This window comes from Sinohyriopsis cumingii, chromosome 9 (genome assembly GCF_028554795.1).
Source record: "Sinohyriopsis cumingii isolate HCF-2022 chromosome 9, ASM2855479v2, whole genome shotgun sequence".
Classification (NCBI taxonomy): domain Eukaryota; kingdom Metazoa; phylum Mollusca; class Bivalvia; order Unionida; family Unionidae; genus Sinohyriopsis; species Sinohyriopsis cumingii.
Window position 1 is genome coordinate 98,065,589 of NC_142969.1, and position 20,850 is coordinate 98,086,438.

Below are 20,850 nucleotides of genomic sequence, written 5' to 3' on the forward strand. Positions count from 1 at the left end.
ATATGGTCTCAAGACAAATCTCAAGCATGGCCGCTTTTTGTTTTATATTGTATAGATGAGATATTCTGCTCAAAGGGCACTTATGCCTCAACAAACTTGTTATTTTATGCCGTCTAATTACACCAGAGCAAATTCTCAACTTGCATCATAATGAAGGATTTTCAAGTGAAGTCAAACTTTAACCATTTACATATTATACTACAAAATTAAACATGAACCCTCATCCTCAATGTCTCACGGTTGTGGTGTTGTTTTAACAACAGGAACGCTTTCTTAGTTATTGTGTGAGACTTTTACGCATATTATTATACCACTGTGGATAAATCCATTCAATTTGTCGTTATCTAATTGATTTACATTGTGTGTAATTTGTACCATAACACAACTTGGAGTAATTTATTTGTTGACACTTTTGTTTAAGTATTCTAACTTAATCGGAACTAGGTTCTACAAACAGAAATTTTGGCAAAGTTCGTTTTAAAATTGCTTTTTTCTTAGTTCATTCCATCGATATCGTTAATGTATATTAAAAGTGTTCGCAAAATTTTTGTTTTTATTTTTGTAAAGCTATTAAATCGCAGTCTATCCAACAATTCAATACTAGTGTCAGTTTAAATATCATGTGAAAATATTTTGCAACACCTCCGGAATGTTTAGTCACTTAAGTTTATGACATCACAACAAATACAAAAAATGTTTAAAGCTTGGATTATTCCACATCAGAAGATATGTGTTCTCATCTGAATGTATATCGCTCTTCGATTACAGGATACAATTGATTTCAGATCAATTTAAAATGCTTTTAGCACCGCTACTGATCTGGTCCCCATCACAAATTGTCTTACTATACTCCGACTGGTCCCATGTGACAGATTATCTTACTATACTCTGACTGGTCCCATGACAGATTATCTTACTATACTCCGACTGGCACCATGTGACAGATTATCTTACTATACTCCGACTGGTACCATGTGACAGATTATCTTACTATACTCCGACTGGTCCCATATGACAGATTATCTTACTATACTCCCACTGGTCCCATGACAGATTATCTTACTATACTCTGACTGGTCCCATGACAGATTATCTTACTATACTCCGACTGGTCCCATGTGACAGATTATCTTACTATACTCCGACTGGTCCCATGACAGATTATCTTACTATATTCCGACTGGTCCCATGTGACAGATTATCTTACTATACTCTGACTGGTCCCATGACAGATTATCTTACTATACTCCGACTGGTCCCGTATGACAGATTATCTTACTATACTCCAACTGGTCCCATTGAAAACAAGATGGCGGCTATCGCTTAACCGGCTTGAAGCAGCTGTTCCGTTTTATAGTGCCGTTTTCATGATATTTGTGCTTGTTGCCTGTTTTCATCTTCGTTATTGTGTTCATTATGTATTGGCTGTTAAATTCGTATGTGTTTCTTCATCTCCTTGTTTTGGAAACGAGAATAATTAGACATTTTCTCATCTGTCTTGCTCCACTGTTTTTGAACAAACCGCCATCACGTGATACTCGCCTGTCAACCCGTTTATGCTACGATGGACCCTCATTAATTGCTTTAAATGTTCACTCCTTGGCTCTCCACACTACATTGTGCTCTAGACTGGGACTACATTCATCATTACCTAAATGTAAACAGAAGAGAAAAAAGAAACGTTGTTTCAAAGCTGGCCGGCGTAGAACAGGAAGAAGAATTCCAGTTATCTCCCTTATGTCGACACAACCATTTAAAAAAAATTTCGTCCGTTAATTTAGATAACCTAATTCAAATCCCAATCAATTCGTCAACCTTTATGTTAACTATCCAAGAAATACCTCTGCGCATTGCATTATTCAATGCCCAGTCAGTAGGACCACCGGAAAAACGCACAGAAATAGTTAATTTTATCAACAACGAAAGTGTTGACATATTATTCTTGACAGAAACATGGCTAAAAACATCAGGCAATGAGCTCAAGTGTGCGGATCTAACACCCACTCCATCAAGTCGTTCCGCCGTAATTCTCGCGGAGGTGGAATTGCTGTCATCACAAAGAACTCCATGATAAAACGTCTGAACTACTACACAACATTCAATTTCGACCACACATCGTTTGAACTAGTCCAAACCACACTCACACTGGAGCAAAGGTCAGTCCATTTTTTCTGCCTATATCGCCAACCTCCTAGTAGAAAAAACAAGCTGGCTGACTCTCTCTTTTTGGAGTAGTTTCCGAATCTCCTGGACTATGGAAATTTGATAGGTGGCAACCTGATTGTTCTTGGAGATTTCAACTTTCACTTTCAGTGTCCCGGAAACTCAAATACATCAACACTCCTAGATTCCATTAATGTTTTCAACCTCAAACAGTCATTTAACCAACCCACCCATAAACATGGTCACATTTTAGACTGGATTCTTCATAGACCTGATGATAACATTCTACGGTCCTCCCTGGTATCCCATGACCTTGCATCAGATCACCTCAGCATTATATGCCATCTTGACGTATCAGTCCCTAACCCTCCACCTTTATCTGCTACTAAGAGAAACCTCCGTATGATAAATAGAACCAAATTAATGCGCGACATCCAAGCTAACCTAACAACTTGCTTACCTCCTACCGCAGAACAACTCGATAACTGTCTGCGTTCATTACTTGACAAACATGCCCCAGCTACCAAGTGCAGAGTATCAATTCAAAAGTGTTCTCCATGGTATAGCAGTGTTAGGGACCAGTTTCGCACTGCTAAAAGAGACCGCCGTAAAGCTGAGAGGCTCTGGCTTTCCACCAGACTCACTATTCATAAGCAAATTTATGAAGTCTCTAAGAAGAACGTCACAAATATAGTCCATGCAGCGAAATCAGCCCACTACACTATTAACATCATGGAAAGTTGCAGCTGCAAAGAGCTCTTCGAGATTACTAACAAGCTAATGTCAAGGAACAAATCAACACCACTTCCAACTACCTTCTCTCCAGTCGACCTTCCGGACATGTTTGCAAAATTTTTTTCCGTGACAAAGTACAAACCATTAGAGATAAGCTTGACACCACAATTTCAATTGACTCGTCGTCACCATACAGTTGGGATACATAATTTAAGCGGCAACCATTAGCAGTATTTGAACCTGTCTCTGTGGATTTCGTACGTACAATCGTGATGAAGAGTGCACCAAAGTCATGTGAACTTGATCCAATTCCATCATCACTGCTGCTTGAGTGCTTAGATCCAGTATTGCCTTCACTAACTGATGTTATTAATACCTCTCTCTCATCTGGGGAATTGCCATCATTTTTCAAAACTGCCATTGTAAAGCCTCTGCTGAAGAAATCAACACTAGACCATAACGATTTAAAGAACTACCGCCCAGTTTCTAATCTCCCATTCATTTCAAAAATCTTAGAAAAGGTTGTTCTATCCCAGCTTGTATCTCATCTAAATTCAAACAGTCTTTTTGCCATGTACAATCTGCATATCGCCCTTGCCACAGTACTGAAACTACTCTTCTAAAAGTAGTTAATGACATTCTCTCTGCATTGGATAGCTGAAAGATTACAGTTCTCACCCTCCTTGATTTGTCTGCAGCATTTGACACAATAGACCATAATATATTACTTCACCGTCTCCAGCATGTATTTGGCATTCATGATAGAGCCTTACTGTGATTCAAGTCCTACTTGGTCAACAGGACACAAATTGTATCTGCAAATGGAATACACTCCAACCCAGTTGATCTATGTTGCGGTGTTCCATAGGGGTCTGTTCTTGGGCCTGTTCTCTTCATTCTGTACACTCAGTCGCTCTCAAGTGTCATAAATCATCATCCAGTGTCTCATCAATTGTACGCTGATGACACGCAAATATACAAATCTAGCCACCCAACTGAAGTTCATGCTACCATCCAAGGTGTAGAGAGGTGTATTTCTGATGTGAAATCATGGATGACTTGTAACAAGCTGCAGATGAATGATGATAAAACTGAGGCCATTCTGATCACAACACAAAGACTTTCTCATTTACATCCTTTACCTAAAACAATAATTATCAGCAATGCCAACATTAAATTCACACAACCAGTACGAAACCTAGGTGTTACTCTGGACAGTACTCTCACATTGCACCAACATGTCATGAACATATGCAAGGCTGCATATCCTGAGCTGAGACGCATCAGCTCAGTTCGCAAATATCTTTCAGTTGATGCCACTAAAACACTTGTGTCTTCATTAGTACTTTCAAGACTGGACTATTGTAACTCAATTCTGTCTGGTTCATTTCAATATTTACTCCAGAAATTTCAAAAAGTTCAAAATACAGCTGCTCGGATCATACTTAGAGTATCACGATCAGAGCACACCTCCCCGCTGCTCTGTACCCTACACTGGCTATCCATTCGATCTAGAATCAAACACAAAATGTGTTCTCTGTGCTACATTTCACTGTCGGACTCTAGTCCAACATACCTATCTGACCTCACCCATGTGTACACACCAGCAAGATACTTACGCTCCTCCTCTGACAATCGTATACTCATTATTCCCACTATGAAAACAAAGTCATATGGACAGCGTTCTTTTGCATACCAAGGCCCAGCAACGTGGAATGAATTGCCCACTGAACTTAGACACAAAGGCACAGTGATCACATTCAAGAGTGCTCTCAAAACTCACTTATTTCGACAGCAAGAACAAACTTAAAGACCTAATAACGTTTCCTATCTGAAATATTCTCAGCATGTTTTTTTTATTATTTTTCAAAAATGTTTTTCTAATTTCATGTTTGTTTTTGTAATAATATTATTATGTTTCTTATCTTATAGGTGTTGTCTAAAGTTGTAAAGCGCTTAGACTTCTAAAGATTAGGCGCTATACAAAGTCCTCATTGTTATTATTATTATTATATGAGAGATTATCTTACTATACTTCGACTGATCCCATGACAGATTATCTTACTGTACTCCGACTGGTCCCATGACAGATTATCTTACTAAACTCCGACTGGTCCCATGTGAAAGATTATCTTACTATACTCTGACTGGTCCCATAACAGATTATCTTAATATACTCCGACTGGTCACATGTGACAGATTATCTTACTAAACTCCGACTGGTCCCATGTGACAGATCATCTTACTATACTCCGACTGGTCCCATTACAGATTATCTGACTATACTCCGAATGGTCCCATATGGCAGATTATCTTACTATAGTCCGACTGGTCCCATATGACAGATTATCTTACTATACTCCGACTGGTCCTATATGACAGATTATCTTACTACACTCCGACTGGTTCCATATGGCAGATTATCTTACTATAGTCCGACTGGTCCCATACGACAGATTATCTTACTATACTCCGACTGGTCCCATGACAGATTATCTTACTATATTCCGACTGGTCCCATGTGACAGATTATCTTACTATACTCTGACTGGTCCCATGATAGCTTATCTTACTACACTCCGACTGGTCCCATATGACAGATTATCTTACTACACTCCGACTGGTCCCATCTGACAGATTATCTTACTATACTCCTACTGGTCCCATGACAGCTTATCTTACTATGCTCCGACTGGTCCCATATGACAGATTATCTTACTATACTCCGACTGGTCCCATGACAGATTATCTTACTACACTCCGACTGGTCCCATGTGACAGATTATCTTACTATACTCCGACTGGTCCCATTACAGATTATCTGACTATACTCCGACTGGTCCCATGACAGATTATCTTACTATACTCCGACTGGTCCCATGTGACAGATTATCTTACTATGCTCCGACTGGTCCCATACGAGAGATTATCTTACTATACTCCGACTGGTCCCATGACAGATTATCTTACTACACTCCGACTGGTCCCATTACAGATTATCTGACTATACTCCGACTGGTCCCATGACACATTATCTTACTATACTCCGACTGGTCCCATATGACAGATTATCTTACTACACTCCGACTGGTCCCATGACAGCTTATCTTACTACACTCCGACTGGTCCCATGACAGCTTATCTTACTATACTCCGACTGGTCCCATATGACAGATTATCTTACTATACTCCCACTGGTCCCATGACAGATTATCTTACTACACTTCGACTGGTCCCATGTGACAGATTATCTTACTATACTCCGACTGGTCCCATTACAGATTATCTTACTATACTCCGACTGGTCCCATGTGACAGATTATCTTACTATACTCCGACTGGTCCCATGACAGATTATCTTACTATACTCCGACTGGTCCCATGTGACAGATTATCTTACTATACTCCGACTGGTCCCATGTGACAGATTATCTTACCATACTCCGACTGGTCCCATATGACAGATTATCTTACTATACTCCGACTGGTCCCATGACAGATTATCTTACTACACTCCGACTGGTCCCATGTGACAGATTATCTTACTATACTCCGACTGGTCCCATTACAGATTATCTGACTATACTCCGACTGGTCCCATGACACATTATCTTACTATACTCCGAATGGTCCCATATGACAGATTATCTTACTACACTCCGACTGGTCCCATGACAGATTATCTTACTACACTCCGACTGGTCCCATGACAGCTTATCTTACTATACTCCGACTGGTCCCATTTGACAGATTATCTTACTATACTCCGACTGGTCCCATGACAGATTATCTTACTACACTTCGACTGGTCCCATGTGACAGATTATCTTACTATACTCCGACTGGTCCCATTACAGATTATCTTACTATACGCCGACAGGTCCCATATGACAGATTATCTTACTAGTATCCGGCTAGTCCCCATGACAGATTATCTTACTATACTCGACAATACCGGCAGAAGAAAATGTATTAATTACATTGTGGTGATCACATTGTCGATATCATGGGTTAAGGGGAGGGTCTTAACCTATCGGAGTAACAATTGCTGTAACTGGAAATTTACAAATGCTACAGAGAGAACAAACAAGATATAGTTTGTTTCAATAAGGATAACACACACAAAGTTAAGATTAAAATGTCTCTATGGATGGTGTAGACGAATATAAATACGCAGACCATATATGTTACAAGAATGGAAAGTTCTCCAATGGCTGAAAAATCTAGTATCTAGTAAAGTGCATCTGCTATTAAATTACCTTTTCCCTTAATGTGCCTGATGTCAAGATTATATTCATATGACAACAATTCAACCTTAGACGTCTTTCATTTTTATATTTCGTCTTGTCGATGAAAGTAAAGGGATTGTGATTACTAAACACAATAATTGAAAGAAGGAGGTGAACTAATGTCAACTTCAAAATGTTGTAATGCCAATATCAAAGTCAAACATTCCTTCTCGATTGTTCAATAATTTCTTTGGTGCTTATTTAATTTCTTAGAAAAATAGCACACTTGATGATCAAAGCCATTTTCGTCTTCTTGAATCAAACCTGCTCCAACCCCAACATCACATGTATCAACTGACAGTTTAAATGATTGCCTGAAATTTGGAGCTGTAAGAACTGGCCCGCTTTTAAGTATGGCCTTTAACTTATCAAAAGCCTCCTGACATTTTTCAGTCCATAGAAACTTGGTTTTCTTGCTCAATAAATTTGTCAGGGGTTCAGCAGTTTTGGATAAATTAATTGTCAAACTTCCGTCAGTGAGTCTGTCAAAGAATTTTCGAATTGTCGCTAAATGTTCTGTGCATGTGTCATTGTAGATGATGACATAATCGATGTAAGCATCACAATTATCTAGACCAGAGTAATCATGTTCATTAAACGTTGAAAAGTACTTGGCAAACCTTTCATCCCAAAAGCCATCTGCATTCACTAATGCCAAAATTTCCTTTGCTCTTTTCGTCTTTGGATTTTGTCAAAATCTTTTCAGAAGGTCAGATTTGGTGACATGCTTGGCAATTCTGATCTTATCAATACAGTCGTCGATTATTGGTAATGTGAATGAATCTGTTTGTGTCAAACTAGTCACCTTCCTATAATCATAGCACATGCGAAAAGTTTTATCTGGTTTCGGAACAAGTATACATGGTGAACTCCAGTCACTTTTACTGGGCTCTGTGAAATCATCCTCCAGCAAATACTGAATTTCTCTTTCCAAGTATTTCTGTTTGAGAGGTTTCATCCTGTACAGGTGTTGTTTCACAGTTTTTGAATTTGCAATTTCAACATCATGGAAAATTTTGTTTGATCTTGTAGGCTCATATTTAAATAATATCTGTTTAAGTTCATTCTTTTCTTGTTGTTGCAAATGTGAAAGTTTCTGGTCCAGATTATTCATAATTCTGAATTCCGTAGATTTGTCACTCCAAAATCAGTAGAATCCGATGGTATTCCTTCACTTAAATCTTCAGTGAGTAGGACAGGTACAACTGAAGCAAATGCATGATTAACCTGGCTATCTCTCTCAACATACCGGTACTCCTTTAATTTATTTAGATCCCAGGAGCCCTAATCTGAAGAAAATTCCAAAAAATGAGCAAGAGAGACAGACCAGGCTCAAAAGATCTCTCCACTGTAGTTCTGTCAAATCATAATTTCACTTTTGACTTGAATTGCTGTACGCCAAATTGAAGCATAACTAGCTAAACAATTCGAGACATAAAATTTGACCCTTGATCAGATTGGGCAGATATGGGAAGGCCAAATTGATTAAAAAAATTATCAAAGCTTTTACTATTGTTTTAAATTTAATATTCCTCTATGGAATTGCCTCTGGAAACCTTGTTGACCCACACATTATGGTCAACAAGTATTGGTTACCTGACTTGGTCTTAGATAAGGGACCTACACAAACTATCATTATTTTGCTAAATGGTTCATCAAATGCATGAACAAGTTACAGATGAGACATAGGTATCTTCTGATTGGGTTTTCCTACCATTTGACATGTATGACAAGATCTGCATTATTTACAAACATCACTTTTAATTATTGGCCAATAAAAGTGATTCAAGATGTTGTGAAAAGTCTTATTAATCCCTAAATGACCAGCCAAAGGAGTTTCATGGGCCAGACTAAGTATTTCCTGTCTGTACGATTTTGGAACTACAATTTGATAGTTAACTGACACTAATCACCAACAGGTGCCTCGGGAGGTCTCTATTTTGTCATAAAGATTCCATTTTGAATGAAATAACAGATAGGTACTTCTGTGGCTTCAGTTTCACTAATGGCCATTTGAAACAAACAGGAGATCTCAGGATCTTTCTCCTGTTCGACGTCAGATGATGGTCGTTTGTCACCCTGATTAGAATAAAGAGAATGAATTTGTCATCAGAGTACTAATATAGGTGTAGAACTCCGTGATGAACTTTTTAACAGTGTACTAATGTATAGGTTGGTACGAATGTATGGTCATATGGTCATAAAGTAAGTAACAGAAAGATATTTGTATTACAAAATTAACTTTTTGTACACATTAACATTGTATAAATTCAAACCAATCAGCAGACGAAGTGTCTTCAATTCATTAACATAGTTTCTGATAGAATGTGTCGCATGGTATATGCTTGCCCCACAATTAAGTTGAACAGACTCCGATAACTAGGAAAACCAATAGATTCAACATCAAGGTAACATTGCACATATCGCTTTAGATAATTCACATGAAGAGAACGGATAAGCTTAAAGCATGCAAAACATATGGTTACTCAAAGACACGTGAAAACGTCTTCAGTAAATAGTCATTTTGAATTGAGCAACATTTCATTAGTTCATACATTTTAAAGAACTTTGGCAAAGTTTACCGTTCAACTCCTGTCTTGCATCAGACAACATATGCTTTTATTTCGGAATATTTTAGCAATTGTAACTTCTATATTTAAAACGTTTGTTGGTATATTTGTATTTTCTCTCATCGTCATTTATACTTATGAAACCTTTCCATAATTATTGATATAAGTTTACGCCGTGATTTACATCAACTACTTACTTTTAACGATGTTTAAGAAAATAAGTTTCATAAGTTTTGCTGAAATAAGCTTTCATTGATTTTTATATTTCTTTTCAGAACAAGGCGACAAAAGGAAAAGAAAACTGATTTCATCGAATTTCAGACCACACTTTCAGGAACAGTGAGGAAAGTGGAAAATCCCTCAAATGCTGAGCATTCGGTCAACACTGGCTTTACATACAGTTCTAATACTTCTCACCCAAATGACAGTTCGACTGTTAGTGTCAACGCCACCATGGAAAACTACAGTTACGTTGCTACTTTTGTAACAAAGCCCAGTCATGGAGCAGACAATACGTACGACACCACTCTGCATGAAACGAGGCCTTGCTTGGATGGGACATATGATCACGTGACAACACATTACAATGATTTATGCGACAAAACGTATGAGTCAAATGATGTGTCTAGTAGCAAGTCCGATGCAAATCAGCCTTATGATCACGTGACCATTGGCGCGTGCCAAACACCCGTACATATATCAGACAACAGAATCTGAAATGACAATGCTTACTGAGATTTGACAAAATGACCTTGTTCTCTCTCTCTCTCTCTCTCTCTCTCTATATATATATATATATATATATATATATATATATATATATATATATATATATATATATATATATATATATATATATATATATATATAGAAAGAGACTGAGAAAGATACAGAGAGTTACAAATATTTACCAAATGAACGTTTTATCCTCCTTCTGAAGGGTACGTGATAATATGAAGTGAAATCATATATGGAGAAAGATTATTACCATACAGTTTAGAGAATTTTAAATTCCTCTTCTGCTTTGATTCAAAGCCAGGTCCACGGGTTACTACACCCGTCGCCTTGTCTGCACGCACCAACACCCTTACCCTCTCGACTAAGTGCACATCCCCAAAAGAGGATGGGACGTAATCGTATATGTTGGCATTGGTGGGTAGCAGACACACTCGCACTACGACGAACTCTCCTGTAAGTATACTTTCACTCCGGATTCCCATAATAGAAGTCATGGCCTACAGCAGTTGTATGTAGAACGTAGCAAATATTAAACAGAGTGGTAAGAACTATCCCGGGATCATTCTGGAGAAAGAATATTACCATATACGTGTGTATGTCTGTGTCATTTTCTATTAAACTTTAATATTTATTATTGTAAAATTACTAATAGGTATACAAGCGTAATCATTTTTAGAGATCGATTACAATGTAATTCTTGCCACTGGATTCATAATCTCTGTCTATCCGTCTCTTCGATAATCTGTCCATGCGTGTTGCTTAAATACTACGGGTAATGTGTGTGTTTAGCTCAGTTACATAAACACTCATGGCTTTAGAGTTGTGTGGCTACAAGTACTAAATCCTAAGTCAACACTAGATCTCTATGAGCTATGTTAAATGAGCTTATGATTTGTTTTAACCTTTGCGAATGCCCCGTGATATATTTTAATCTTTGCGCATGACCCGGTGATGTTTTTTAACCTTTGCGAATGACAAAGTGATGCAATTTAACCATTGCGTTTAGCACATTTTTCTCAGACACTATAGTGCAGAATCATATAACTTGGTATGTAGACGCGCTCTGGGAAGAACTATATCCAGCAGTCAAAACATAGTGATTGTGACCTATATTTCACGCTCCCGTTACCTCTGTTGACGTTCATATTCAATTCAGTTTGTCCGACACAACTGCATGCACACTAATGTACCATGATACACATTATCATAAAAGAAAACAAAATCACCATTTAGACAATACAAAGATATGCAATCACACATTATCGTCGGTTTCCTTGTCAGTATATCTATGAATTTCAAACTGGCAGAAGAAATTTGTCTTAAACTTGACCGCAGTTTACCTATTTACAGAAGATACGTAACAGGTTTCGGCAAAAATGCCGATGTATTGATACCGATATTTTTGTCCAAAAATACATCTATAATAAGTTAGAATCCAATTAGTAACGATAACGTGCTTCGAAAAGTATGTATGTATGTATGTATGTATGTATGTATGTATGTATGTGTGTATATATGTATGTATATATGTATATATGTATGTATGTATGTATGTATGTATTAGCATTTCAAGGAACCGTAACGCAGTAATGGCTATACGAAGCCAACTAAAACTAAAGAACTGAACATACTAACCAAAATGCTGGAAATTATTCCTTGGAAAATGATTTATGCTTATGTTTTATTTTGTAGATAGCCTTGAATCTCATGATACACTTGTCATGCAAATCATAATACACTAGTCATGCAAATCATGATACACTAATCAGGAAAATCATGTTATGCTAGCAATGCAAATCATGATACGCTAACCATGCAAATCATGGTACACTAATTGTGCAACTCATGATACACTAGCCATGCAAATCATGACACACTAGCCATGCAAAATCATGAGACGCTAACCATGCAAATCATGATACACTAGACATCCAAATCATGACACACTAGCCATGCAAATCATGATACTCTAACTATGCAAATCATGATACACTAGTCGTGCAACTCATGATAAACTAGTCATGCAAATCAAAATATACTAGCCATGGAAATCATGATACACTAGTCATGCAAATCATGATACACTAGTCGTGCAAATAACGATACGCTAGCCATGCAATCATGATACGCTACCCATACAAATAACGACACACCAGCCGTAAAATTAATGCTACACTAGTCATGCAAATCATGCTACGCTAGCCAGTCAAATCATGATACACTAGCCGTGCAACTCGCGATACACTAGTCATGCACATCTTGTACACTAGCCATACAAATCATGATACATTAGCCGTGTATCTCATCATACACTAGTCATGCAGATCATGATACTCTAGTCATGCAAATCATTATGCACTTGCCGTGTAACTCATGATACTCTAGCCATGTAAATCATGATATTCTACCCATGCAAATAACGATACATTAGCCGTGCAATTCATGCTACACTAGTCATGCAAATCATGCTACGCTAGCCAATCAAATCACGATACACTAGCCTTGCAACCCGTGATACACTAGTCATGCAAATCATGATACACTAGCCATGCAAATCATGATACATTAGCCGTCTATCTCATCATACACTAGTCATGCAGATCATGATACGCTAGCCATGCATATCATTATACACTAGTCATGCAACTCATGATACACTAGTCGTGTAAATCATGATACACTATTCGCGCAACTAATGATACACTAGTCATCTAAATCATTATACTCTAGTCATGCAACTCATGATACACTAGTCATGCAAATCATTATACGCTAGTCATGCAAATCATGATACATTAGTCATGCAAATCATGATTCACTAGCCGTGCAAAGCACGATACATTTATCGTGCAAATCATGATGCATTTGTCGTGTGAAACATGATACAATAACTTCTCAAATCATGATACAATAGTCGTGCAACTCATGATACAATCGCCATGCAAATAATGATACCCTGTTCGTGCATATCATGATACACTAACCGTACAAATCACAATAAGCTAACCGTACAAATCACGATAAACTAACCGTGCAAATCACGATACACTAATCGTAAATCATGATAAGCTATCCATGCAAACCATGATACACCTTTTCTGGAAGTTATCAAGTTCACACACATTAACACGTTGGACATTCACGCTGGTTCTTTCAGCTTTATTCACATAAGATTTGTATCGCATTTTATACATGCAGGAAGGAAGTACACCTTTTTATAGGGATTTTTTCTTTTTCATTCGAAATGTGGATTAGATCGATTGCGGACGGCTTCATGTTGATACGCGAAATTGTTTTATGCATAGTTTAGACTTTATATCCAGACTCAAAGATTCACAATTCTCTCGGATAATTTTATACCACGTGGTCTTAATAAAGGCATATTTTTTATTACTCATGGTCCTTTTATCTTGTAGGAGAATTAACCTTGTTTGGCTTTGCTCATATGATTGTGTTCTGCTTTTCTTGTTCTTGTTTTTTAACAATAATTTAATAGATTAAGGAATAGATAATAGGTTCTGTCCATGAAAACTGTTCAGCTGGTGTTACGATCTCCATGCATCCATGATTTAAAAAGACCTTTAAGAATCAGAAGCAATGTAATGAAATATGCTAGATTTTGTGCGCATTGTCAGTTGATAGTTGTTAAAAGAATGTATCTGAAACAATGTATTAGCTATTGGCTTACTTGACCTGCAAATTCTGTGTGAGTATACAATATTCCTGACTTAAAAAACAGTGACGGTCATAATATGTACCATATAGCTGCGATTTAATTTAAGCCTGTAAATGTGTCGAATTTCTTTTCTTAAAATGATGTCATCTATTTATTGTAAAAATATCTTTGTATATAATATGCTAGAGGTTGCTGTGGAAACCAATACTTTATTATTAATCAGTATTCGCTGAAGGCATGTGGTAGTGATGACAGAAATGGTATGTGATTGAAGGTTTCTAGATAAGGTGTAAATGGCAAAATGTTAAATTTTCTGCGGTCTAAGTTCGGTGTAGTTAAATCACGTGTCACACACTGGGGTATTCGAAGTGTCTTTTTGAATACGGATTAGGTTTGACACAAGGTGAAGTGCTACCACCTGTACTATTTTCTTTATTTATTGAAGATCAGGAAATATTACAATCCACAGGAGATATATGAATAAAGTTCGACGAGTTCTCTTTATTGGTGATGTTGTTTGTTGACGATTTAGTTTCATTTTCAGGTAGCATTATGGGTTTAAAAAGCTCATTGATAATCTATACGACTAATACAAGAAATCAAATCCAAATATTAATCTTGATAAAATTAAAATTATGGTCTTTAGAAAAGGTGGTTCACTATGTACAAGACGAAATATGAAATATATCCAGCCGGGAGTGATGAAGATGTGGTGGAAAATTTTAATTGTCAACGTCTTTTTTTTTCTCGAGCGATGGAAAATTCTTTGAAGTTCAACATACATTGGCTGATAAAACACAAAAGGCAATGAATATGATATTTGTAATTTGAAATAAATGTTACTTAAATTATAATGATTGTTGAAATAAATGTTACTTATATTATATTGAATGTTTGAAACATTTTTTGATAATCATGTTATTCCAGTGTTGAATTACGCATCAGAGATATGGGACGTCCACCAAGCTGACACCATTTAACCATTACAACGAAAGTTATTAAGATATTTGATAAATGTAGAAATATCCACTTCTGACTTCGGTGCATATGGTGAACATGGAAGAATTCAACTTAAACATTTAAGGCTGGTTAAGTTAATTAAACATTGGTTTTGAATTAAAACATCTGCAAATAGTATGATGAGCAGTGGATAAAGGCATTAATGTGTTGAATGTTAATATATTAATAGCATTAGCTGGACTGCACTCCTAAAAGAGACTTTAAACAGATTTGCATTGGGTGAAGTGTGGATGTTTCCTGATTCTGTAAATATCTCCAATTTCATTTCAATTTTGAAACAAAGAGTTACAGATGCTTTTCTATCAAACTGGAAAAATAAATTAAAAAATTCTAACAAACTGTCTATATAAATAAACATAAAAGACCTACATCCGATTCGAAGATCATTTCAAATACTTGCGTAACCATAAACATCGACCAGCTTTGACAAAACTTCGAGTGTCTTCCAATAATCTGAATATCTCCAGTTTCAATATGGATTTAACAGAATCGAAAGAAATGAAAGATTTTGCATGCTCTGTTAATATAAATATCATTTTACTTAAGTATGCTTGAGCATAAACCTAATTCGAAAGTTCTTCTAAAATATACCATCCATGTACAAGTACATTGAAATTTTTAATTTCTAGAAGTAAGAAAATAATATGATCACCAGCCAAATTTGTTGATGAAGCGTTTAAAAGAAGAGATTATTATTTCCAGAGTAATTTATTACGAAGATTATGTATATTTGCCTATCCTTCCTCTTTCAGCATTTTATAATTACGGTGTTGAGTTTATGTTCAAAGTTCCACATAAAGCATTTTACAACCACGCAGTCTTTGTAATATTTTTAAAATGTATTCTTTATGATACTACCCTATTGAATTAAACTGAATTGTTTTAGTCATTCTTATATTTATCAGTTCTCCCAGATGAAGTTAACGTATTAGCAGTTCTTATCAGTGAAATCACAATGCACAGAAAAAGTGTCTTTCAAACAATTCTATGTATATATTCGTTTATTAAATAGTTTACAGTTTTATCAAATTCCCTAGTATTAAGGTCATTGCGATAAAAAGCAATTTTAATTTTAACAGCTCCATAATTTTCTTTAATGAAAAGAAGGACTAGGGCAAACAAATTCACTTCCGGTCAAGTGAAAAAATTACAATCAAAATTTGCAAGTAAATGCGGAATAAAAATATCACTAAGAAAGATCAAATTTCTAGTGGTGGACCAAACAAAGTATCATTAACCAAGACTCAACTTAAACATTTTTATAAGGCTTTAGAATCAAAAACCGGAGTTCAACGTCATCTTTCTCCGAGTGCTATTAAATTAAAACAGGTGATATATTTCCACTTCTTTCAGCTATACCAGCATTAATATCTGCTGCAGCCCCAGCTATAACAAAAGCAGCTGCACTTGGTACTGTTGGAATAGCCGCTGGAATAGCATTAACGAAAGCAATAGGACAGGGATATAAAAGAAAGGGAAGGGGTCTATATTACCGGGAACCCCTTATCGATACTAGAAAGGTCTGAGACTTCCAGGAACAAATCGTTAATCCGTCCAATGTCAAATTTTGATTTACTTGATGCTGCTAAAAAATTAAATATAAAACATTTTAGAGGTGTTTTTATGCGTGACCAATTACCGAAACGACCAGACAGTTCTGATATTATTAACATTTCTGGAGATGACTGAGATGAGGTTGTTATTTTTCAGGATAAATACGGTGTTTTAAAGACGAGCAACGTCAAATGGAATGATATAGTTCGTAGAGTTATTGGTGCTACTACGGATAACATTCCAGTATTTATTGACGGCGGTAGAATCAGAGACTCAGATATATCATTTGCAACTATTAAAAATGAAATTGCAAGAAGTGTTGCTAATCGTTTGCGGAACACCTGTGATACAATGACAGGCGAAATCTACATGAACGGAAATTAGTTGTTTTAAGAGACCCAACATCTGATGAAGATGCTGCAACAAAAACATATGTAGATAATAACTATAATACAGTAGATACTAAATTGTCAACGCTACGAGCTGAGTATGACGCTGACGTAAACACGTTTACAAGATTTCATAGCAACTTTCAAAAACTTAATGAAATCTCAAATGATTTCTTTGGACGTACGTTGACTGTTGACGTAAAACTCGTTGATATTAACACAAACATTGGTGATATTGAAATGATTAGAAAAAGCTAGAATATGTCATAAGTGGGATTCCTCAGATAGTTAAAAAACATTTAATCTGATTAAATCCCCCCAACGCAGATTAATAACAAAGTATGCACAGTGTCATCAGGATTATCAACATGAGCACAGCAAACTAACACCATCAAATATACTGCAGAAGTCACTGGCGAGTATAGGTTGTCTGTGTTCAGCGCTGCAAAACTTAAGATATTTGCTACGTATCCCTGGTATCATTCAACCGATAATGTTTCTGGAGTTGTGACTATCATATAAAATAAAGGGAACGAATAAATATTTATACTGGAAGCAGCTGATACAAAATTAACCGTAATATCTTACTAGTGTCTGGAATTTGTAGATGAAACACCTGAATTGGTTCCTAAGTAAAATATAACGAGCACTTTAATCGACGTTCAAAACTTTAGGTACAATCAAACAAGTGAGCGGCAAACAAAATTGAAAAATATCGTTGACAAGAATGTAGTTAAAATAAAGAAATATCTCAGACGTGTAGTTATTGTTGATATAATTGTTTATTCAGCGTCTGCTGTTATTATTGTAACCGGCGTGTTATTATCAACAATAACAATGATGGCACCATCAGTTGTAACAATGTGTGTTTCACCTACAGTAACGATTGCCGGTGTTCTCAATATCATTGCAACAACAAAAGATACGGACGTGCATAAATGCAAAATTGCATGATTACATACAGCGACGTGAGTATACACCAAATTATCCTCATTATTATCAACGAGCCTTAGTGATGGAAAAATAGATTTTGAGTTCACGGAGATGATCAAAATCTACAATGAAGCAATGGCAGTAATTGATTTAGAAACTCAGGATTTAAATAACAATGACATTCCCAAGCGAGCTACCACAACAAATCGTAACGAATGCGACTCCGTCAAAAACGACAGTGATATCAGTAAACTCAATTAATCCAAAAGTTAGTGTTAACTTTCCAACTGCAATTTCAGTGAAAGAAATCGCGCTAGCACATTTACGAGTATATTATAGCTGGCCAAATATCAGTTCAAAATCATTTGGTGGATTACATGCGAATAATTCACTTGTATTTGCAAATAAAAATAAAAACGATGGCACACCAGACTAGAATGTTGTTTCTATTCCTACACGTAACTACCGAATCGAACAAATCAATGACTAATTTCAACTTAGAATAAAAACTATAGCCGAAAGAGAAGCACAAATAGCTATAACAATTCACGAACCAACTTTATCATCCGCGATAGAGATAAATTCGACAGATTACGTTGTAGATATATATCAATCATCAATCAAATCTGTTGTAGTATGGCCTGAAATCCCGCCAGAGTATCATGGACCACTAGAACCAAAGTTAAATGATTTCTTTATAACGACTCCACAATATCGAGATGGATATCCGTGGCGTGATCATAATGCAGATGATCGTATTAAAACTTCTGACGGTAGATTATTTCCTAAAACACCGTTTTCAGTAATCTATTTAGATAGCAGTACTTCAGATCATATTGTTTATGAAAAGGATTTCAGATCATTGGTTGATGAAACTGAAGCTGAACATAGAACTACAATCACGGCATTAGTGCAATTATTTAAAAATTATATTCTGAAATACCCTAATAACGATCTAAAAAAGAAGATCATTGAAACGATACAGAATTTAAATCAAAGTGTACCAGATATTGAATTTACTAATCGAGTTATTATCAAAATAACAAATGCTAGTATTTACGATATAGGAAGTAAAAAAAAACGAATAGTAGACAATTATATATTATTCACTATAAAATAACTGAAGCAGATTTACTAAAAATTATACTTCCAGGATTTGAAACCGACGGACTAAAATATCACTTAACCATCCTATCAATGAAAACGTTTCTAAACTCGTCGAGTCATGAAAAAACACCAGTATCTCTTCTTATGCACAATAATAATCCGTATTGTGATGGTCGTCATATTTCACCAGGAATCGTTAATATAACCTCAACGATTGCAGTCAATCTTGTATGTGACTTAATTCATGGTAGTTATCAAATAGATCTTGAAAAATCAACTTAAAGAAGACCAGAAACCAATGGAAATATAGAATAATAATAAAAGTACTATAGCAGAAAACCTTATTCTGAAGTATCATCTGCGACTGTAATGCCAATATTTAAATATTGGCCTATCTTCTAGGAGCTGAATTTCCGTGACCTCGTATGCAAAATTTCCGCGCCTATTCGGTTACTTTCGGGATGTGACGTCATAGTAGCGACTCCAGCAGCCTAAGTGGGAGTTGCCAGAGTAAAAGACAATACCGTTTTGCGTTGCTTACGGGTGTAATAGAACATTAAGAAAAGCCTGTGGACATATTTTTTTTTCCGAAAGAAAAAGGCATCGTGAAAGAATGGGTATATTATTACAAACGAGTCGATTTCAAAGCAACACCATACAGCACTATGTGCTCGTTACATTTCTCAAAGGAATGTTACGAGAGGGATCATGAAAAAATAGCAGCTCAAAGATACGCAAATGCTAGGCCTAGACTAAAAGTTGGCGCTGTTCCAGACATACCTTTGGACATTTTAAATCCTGGGAAAAGAGTTAAACGTGTGAGTTACGAAAATAGACAAAAGGACGAGTAAGTGACCACAAAATGCAACAATCAATCCACATATCTTTTATCTAAAACAGCAGTGCTAAAAACAAATCAGATAGCCCTACACCCTGAGCCCCTTCTGGTTTTAGTTCCGGCCCATCTTGTATTCAAAGTGAGGTGCCCGTCAGGCTTGTCGAAACAAAAATTGTTTGCCTGAGGAAACTTTGATCGCGCTGCTGAAATGAGTCAATTTATTTTCAAGATGTTGACATACATGCCTTAACACGGCACAATCTAAATCAAATCACCACTGTCGTAGGTGAAATTTAGATTTAATTTTAATCAAATGGAAGCTTTGCTAAAAATAAGATTCTAAACCTGTCGTGTTTCGAGAAAACACAATTTTCAGTAATCTTATAAAAATTAAATTTAAAAAAAAAATGCATTGTATATATGTAGCATGCATAAACGGTAATCTGTATTAATTGGAACTGATATAAAACTATTCCTTGGGCAGTTTAAAAAGGAGCGATTTAAAAAAAAGGTAAAAGTTTCACATTAACTGTCTGACAATAGAACGGGGGAGGGACTATTGACCCCCCCCCCCCTTGCCCCAATGTGCGACCGCCCATTTGACGTGCCTTTTCTCGCTGTGATACGCCTTATTATTCCCCCATGGCAAGCCCCTTTTGCATATTCTGGTCAGTTCTGGCTAAATTGCAAAATAGCTCAAGTTTTGATTTAAGTACGCAAACAATAAAGCCGGTGTGACTAATGAACAGAATCCTTATCCTTACATTGATCTTGTGAAAAGGACTGCCCTTCGGACATACTTCAAAGAAACCATGTTCGACAGTGTGTGTATGTGTAA

At 36.3% G+C, this 20,850-nt stretch overlaps 1 protein-coding gene across 1 annotated transcript in view; it reads left to right on the top strand.

The window, feature by feature from the left end:
- LOC149792304 (uncharacterized) overlaps positions 1-10,556 on the top strand; it is a 57,675-nt gene extending 47,119 nt beyond the window's left edge. Inside the window, exon 7 of the mRNA XM_089970880.1 lies at positions 10,033-10,556. Within this exon, the coding sequence (XP_089827006.1) occupies positions 10,033-10,474 (442 nt within the window). The 3' untranslated portion in view covers positions 10,475-10,556. The remainder of the gene's footprint in view (positions 1-10,032) is intronic.
- Positions 10,557-20,850: the final 10,294 nt, after the last annotated feature.